Consider the following 6,334-nt stretch of genomic DNA (forward strand, 5'->3'; position numbering starts at 1 on the left):
GCACAGAAAAAGGGGAAATTAAACATTTCAGTGTAGGTGAGTGGAATTAGGACTGGGAAGGATGGAAGCGGAGATCCTTTCCCTGTGATGTGAATCACAGCAAGACTGAGCCCTGCTGCAGGAGAGCATGAGATAAGGATCAGTAACTGGGCTCTGTGGTGTCCTGCTCGGAGCAGGAAGCAACTTTTCCCTGTTGATCAGCTCATTTCCTGGCACTGGGATTTGGTTGCCAGTAGCCAAGGCCTGGCTGGAATTGGCAAATCTCTTTGTGCTTGGGAGGAGGGAGGGACATGGGACAGAGTTACCCGGTGCCAGATGAGGACAGTTCCAGTTGTGCATCCACAGAGAGGTCATCCAGGTATAATTATCCCTTTGCAGAATTAGAGTCTGTTCTGGGAAGCGTTAGAATGCTTCCCGAGGGGAGTAAAACTGGAGCAAGGAGAAGGAAGCGACTTGCTGCTTTCGTAAGCGTCTGTGAGGTTGAGGTCGTGGAACCAGAAGTCATTTGATACTGGTGGGACCGGGAGGTCTGTGCGAACAGACCCTTGGACAGGCTGGAAACGTGACAGTGGGATGAGAGTTCAAAAGTGCTGAGATTGTCTGTTTTGGGGTTATTTTAATGCGCAAAAATGAAGCATCTTCCCAAATTTCCCACAGGCCAGCTCTTGGCTGCAGGTACAAGATCATGTTCTGCTGTGAGAAGGATGATGACTCTGCTGTCCCTTTTTTGTCCCTAGCAGAGGAGGGAGGAGTTAATTCTGGGAAGCATTTGGCTCCCATCAGTCCATTCTGTATTCCTCTGCCTGTATTTGCACTGTCAGTGACCCAAGAGCACTTCCAGTGTTTGTTTTATCCATTTTCACTCCCTTGGAATCACCTGTGATCACCTTGGTTCTGTGGTTTTAAGCCATGGTTTAAAACTGACTTTGCTGTGAATTCACGTGGATTCACTTTGCTGTTTGAATCCAAAAGAGCCTGTGATAAAAAGCATTCACACCCTTCAGAGGGTTTAAACTGCAGCTTCAGATCCCACATGGATCCTTGATCCACTCAGAGGAGATCCGTGTCTTGGCAGACACAGAGCTCAGAGCAGGACCTGAGTTTCAAGCTGGGGATTTAGTTTTGAAGCAGGATTTAGGCATTGCTGAGCACCGTGGATGAGTGTGCAGTGACAAAACAGCCTCTAATTTGTCCCAAAATATTTTAAACCATCACCGGGGCAATGAAGTCCGAAGGTTCTGTGTCATGGGAGCCAGAGCTGAGCTGCAGCCACGCCCCCAGGCGAGGCGGCTCTGGCTTGGGAACCAGCACAAACCACAGTAATAACCAGTCTGTTCCTTCCTCAGGTATTCCCAACCATATGCACGTGGGAACTGGGCCACCGCCGCAGTTTAACCGGATGGAGGAGATGGTAACGCGTGATCCCGGAGCGTGACTCCGGCTGCGCGGCGCGCGGGAGACGGGCTCTAATTGTGTTGGGGTTGTGGTAATTACAGGCTGTTGACGCCTCAGCCTTTCCCTTGTGGGGGTGTTTGGGGGTGACCCAGGGGAGGTTTGGGGGTCAGGTAGGTGCCTCACAGCCCCTCTGAGCCCTGGACTCTTGCAGGCAGTGCAGGGGGGCCGTGTGAAGCGCTACTCATCGCAGCGGCAGAGACCCCCCGTGCCGGAGCCAGCGCCCCCCATGCACATCAGCATCATGGAAGGGCACTACTACGACCCACGTGAGTGTTTCCCTCCTGCTCCTGTGGCTCCATGTGTGCTCAGAGCTGAGCAGCTGGAGCAGGGATCCCCCCCACTCCTGTTGGAGTCAGGACTTTGTCTTCTCTTCCCTTTGTTGTAGTGGCACTGTGTCCCCTCATACAGTGTCTAAAAGGCAGCTGGGAGCGTCCCTGGTTGTGTTTAAACCCGTGGAATTATCCTCAGTGCTATCCCCTCTCTATGCCAGGGCTCTTAGGACACCCCCATTCTTCCCGAGAACAGGGATTTAAAATGAGCTTTAAATCAGGTCTTTGACGTTTGAGCATGGGGAGAACAGGACTGGAGATGGATTAGCAATTCCCTTCAGCATTTAAAGTGTTAGAGAAGAAATTCCCTGAGTATTTTCCTGCTTTCTAAAGGGAGTAGGAGGCTTTTCTTTAGGGAGCATGTGGCATCTGTGAGCCCAGGAGCCTCTGTGTGCCGTGGGAGCAGGCTGGGCTGTGTGTGCCCGGCTGCAGGAGAATGAAATTCCATGGAGCTTTTCCTTACAGCCTGTCATGTGTTGTTGCAGTACAATTCCAGGGACCAATCTACACCCACGGTGAGAACCCAGCCCCGCTGCCGCCCCAAGGGATGATTGTGCAGCCGGAGATGCACCTTCCTCATCCAGGTGAGGAGTCAGTGGGACACCCCTGGACCTGGGGAACAGAGAACTCTGGTCTCCCACAGCCTCTGTCGTGGGGGGAATCCATTTTCCTTTGTTTCTGCAACATGGAAGAGACCTGCTCCCTCCTGCAGTGAGGCTGAACCAGTATCAGTTTTAAGGAAAGAAAAAATAAGTGTTTCTAGAGCTTCCAGCCAGTGCAGGACGGGGGGAACTGAAGCTTTTGGCAGCTCCTAGCTGGGTTTTTGCAGGTGCCTGTGGGGCCTCACCAGGCTGGGCCGCTCCCTTCCGTGGGCACTGGGCTGGTTCCTCACTCCCTGGCCCTGTAGCTCAGGAAAAAGCAGAACTGGGAGCTGTCGAACACGTTCTGTGCTTGCCCACACAAATTGTTCCCTGCAGTGGAGTTGTGCTGGGGCCATATCTGCTTCCGGTGAATGCGGAACTGGGGAGGGGGCCATGCTCTGCTGCTCTGTGTCCCTCCCCAGCATGGGGCTGCAGGGAAACCTTGGAGCAGAGCGTGCTCCTTCTTGGTGCTACCCCAGGACACTCTGGCTTCTTGGGTGACATCCATCTGTTTCCCATCACCTCCAGGTTTACACCCCCACCAGACGCCCCCTGGCAGCTGCTCACTCCGACTTACTTCTCCGCCCCTGGAGTGATGAATTTTGGGAATCCTGGCTACCCCTACCCCCCTGGAGCTCTGCCCCCTCCGCCCCCTCCTCATCTCTATTCCAACACGCAGGTAAGCCGGGTGCGCCGCGGTTCCTTCCCGGGCAGGAGCAGGTGGGATGCTGTGGAGTGTGGGATGTGTTCTGCGAGGTGTTCCTGGGAGAGGATGTGGAGCAGCTGAGCTGCTCCATGGGGAAAGGCTGCTGTCATCCCAGAAAGGATTCTTCCTGTGGCTGCTGTGCAGCTCCCTGGGTGCAGTGGGCAGTGGGTGAAATCCTGTTCTGGGGGGTCTGGAATTGAGGTGTTCCCTTATGGAACAGGGATACAGCCCCTCCAGGGCCCTGCTGAGCCAAGGATACCTTGGGAATGGCTTTAGAAGTGAGTTCTGTTGAGATGGAAGCTGGGAACTGGCTGGTAGGAGCAGCATGGGGCTGGATTTTCCTGCTCCATGGCCCAACTCCGTGTCTACGGCTGCTGCTGGGCAGCAAGGAGGCAGATTGGATTGGGCCCCTGAGAAGGCAGATCAGATTACACCCCTGTGAGGAGGCAGATCAGATCACATCCGTGTGGGGAGGCAGATCAGACCAGATCCCTGAGGAGGCAGATTGGATTGGATCTCTGTGAGGATCAGACCAGATCTGATCCCTGTGAGGAAGCAGATAGATCGAATCCCTGAGGAGGCAGATCAGATCAGATCCTTGAAAAGGCAGATGAGACCAGAGCAGACCAGATCCTGGTGCCAGCGATGGTGCTGTGGCTGGAGCAGGGCTGACACTCCGTGGAAGGCTGGAGAGCTGCACATTCCCTGAGCTCCCAACCATCCCTGCCCTTCCCACTGCTCGGGCTGATCCAGGCAGGATCTCACCCCGCTTTGCAGTTCCCTGCCAGGCTGCAGGGCTGGGTGTGTAGGGGGGCCGTGTCCAGGTGGAAAAGCTGCTGTTGGGAAGTTCAGGCATTCCATGGACTGCAGGGTGAGGGAATCCCATCTGCATAGGCTGTGTCCTGTCTCTGCCAGAGTGGGGGGACCTTGGCAAGGGGTGGAGACACACAAGGGGCCTTGAGAGCTGATGTCTGGGGGGCGCGGCCGCTCTTGGCTCTGGCTGGGGTCAGCTGTCCAGCCCCGGTGGGTGCCGGGGGGGGCTCGCAGGGCCCCCCAGCCCGGAGCTCTGATCCTGCTGCTCCTGCAGGCGCAGTCCCAGGTGTATGGGGGGGTCACCTACTACAACACTGTCCAGCAGCAGGTGCAGCCCAAGCCCTCCCCGCCCCGCCGGACATCCCAGCCTGTGACCATCAAGCCGCCCCCTCCAGAGGTACCATCCCCTCACAGTCGGTCCCTGTGTGTGTGTGGTGTCACTGGTGTGTGCTTGGCTGCAGTTCCCCCTCCCATCTCAAAAAAATAACGTTGTTCTTTTGTAAGGGGAAATCTTAAAACTTGTCTCGTCTCTGACCTGTCCCAAACCTCAGCTTCTCGTTGCAGGTGGTAAGCAGGGCTCCAGTTAATTTGAGTTACTTAAAACTTTAAAACTAAAACCACGTAAAAAGTAAGTCTGAAGTTGACTCTTTTTTTATTTTATTTGCTCAGGGTAGAAAACAGGACAATTTAGAGAGGGAAAAATCCAGCCCTGTCTGGAGGAGCTAGGAGGCAGGGAGTTCTCTGGAAGGATAAACGTTGAGAACTCAGCAGATAATTCAAGCAGTAGAGTTAAAGGTTTTTCAGGATGCGACTGCTTCCCTGTGCTGGGAATGGTCCCTTGCTCCAGTGCTGTGAGCTGTGCGTGTGTGAGCGTGCTGGAATGCCACGTGTGTTTTTGGTTTCCCTTTCCATACCTTCTTCACGTATGGAAGCCAAGCAAGCCTGGACCTGGGCAGGCATGTGCTGGTGGGTTCCCGTACATGGGGAGGGATGGGAAGCGAATTGTCTGATGGAGGGGCCCTGGAAAGGCCTCGTGATGGAAAAATCTGGAACCATGAGGAGGGGTTGGCGCAGGGGGCTGGTTGTGCCCGGAGAGGTGGCGGGCGGGTTGGCCCCCGGGTGTGGGGGGGAGGTTGCTGGCAAGACCCAGCCATAGCACTGTTCCCCCCCATGCGAGGGTTTGGGGGGCTCTAAACCTCTGCTGCTCTTCCCTCTTCTCCTCCCAGGACAGCAAAGGTGAAAAATCAAAGGAGAGGAGCAACACGTAGGAACACGGCCACAGGAATCCCAGCGCCAGACTCGGCACCTCAGCAAGGAGGAAGTTGCTCCTTGGAATGGCTCCTTCCCTGTGCGGAGGTGAGGCAGTGGGATGAGACACCTGCACCGTGCTCAGGGCCAGGCACTTTCCCCGTGGCCCAAGCGGTGCCTTCCTGAAATCCATCTCGCTGCTGCCCACCCCCCTCGTCCCCCGCGCTGGGGCCGCCGAAGAACCAACCCCTGAGTCGGTCCTTGGCCACACGTTCTCCCAAGTTCTCCCCAGTTCTCCCCGTTACTAAATGTTCCCTGCTCCCTCCTGGGATGTCAAACTCCGCTGGCTTGATCGTGGTCTCTGTTTTTATTTAAGGAATGAAGCAGCTCCTTCAGTAAAGCTGATTTGTTTCTTTTGGGTATTTCGTATTTATTTGTTTGGGTAAGCAGCAGTGACATCCCCCCAGCCCAGTTCATTCTTCATTTCAATTCTCTTTTCAATTAGCAAGTTGATTTCTGCCACTTTTGACACAGGAGAAGGGCAATGGAGCCATGGGAAGCTGTTGGGAATATGCTGCCTGGGCAGGAACCACCTAATTTAGGAGCTCCCTGATTCTTTTCCCAACAAGCTGTTGGTAACTGGTGTGTTTGAGCTCTCAGGTGGGAATCCACAGGGTGACCCCCGTCCCTGCTGTCCCCAGCAGCACAAGGGGACGTTTCCACCCTTCCTCTGCCAAATCCACAGAGAGAGGGGGAGGTTTGTGGGCACCCAGCACCCCGACACTGCCCGAGCAGCCCAGCCAGCACCCAAACCAGCTCAGCAGGGCCAGGTTTGCTCCCAGCACTTGGGTGTTGCTGCTGGGGCTGTGGAGGGTTTTGGAACCCGCCCCAACGCACCCGGCTGGGCTCCGGCCCTACAAGGAAGCGCCTCAGCCCTGCGCCAGCTCCTGCCTCACTTCCCCACAGCAGCCTTGTGTCCCCATTGGGATTCCTGATCCCATGGGGTGACTGTCACCGCAGCTGTGCCAGGCTGCTCCTGGCTGGCTCACCTGTGCCGCAGTGCCGCCGCTCTGCCTCCCGCATCCCACCGGCCCCGCGGCTCCAGCCCCGCTGAGGCTCCCGCCTCGGGCCCACCTCGTCAC

At 55.9% G+C, this 6,334-nt stretch overlaps 2 protein-coding genes across 2 annotated transcripts in view; both read left to right on the forward strand.

Moving 5' to 3' along the window:
* CASC3 (cancer susceptibility candidate 3) overlaps positions 1-5,614 on the forward strand; it is a gene marked incomplete at its 5' end in the record, with an annotated part of 9,345 nt that extends 3,731 nt beyond the window's left edge. Inside the window, 6 exon segments of the mRNA XM_017745625.1 lie at positions 1,347-1,411; positions 1,607-1,721; positions 2,270-2,435; positions 2,954-3,104; positions 4,219-4,341; positions 5,171-5,614. Coding sequence (XP_017601114.1) covers positions 1,347-1,411; positions 1,607-1,721; positions 2,270-2,435; positions 2,954-3,104; positions 4,219-4,341; positions 5,171-5,212 — 662 coding nt within the window.
* The window catches only part of RAPGEFL1 (Rap guanine nucleotide exchange factor like 1), a 12,973-nt gene continuing 11,917 nt past the window's right edge, over positions 5,279-6,334 (forward strand). The window contains exon 1 of the mRNA XM_008643332.2: positions 5,279-5,300. Coding sequence (XP_008641554.1) covers positions 5,279-5,300 — 22 coding nt within the window. The remainder of the gene's footprint in view (positions 5,301-6,334) is intronic.

The sequence above is a fragment of the Corvus brachyrhynchos genome, unplaced genomic scaffold (genome assembly GCF_000691975.1).
Source record: "Corvus brachyrhynchos isolate BGI_N302 unplaced genomic scaffold, ASM69197v1 scaffold30, whole genome shotgun sequence".
NCBI lineage: Eukaryota > Metazoa > Chordata > Aves > Passeriformes > Corvidae > Corvus > Corvus brachyrhynchos.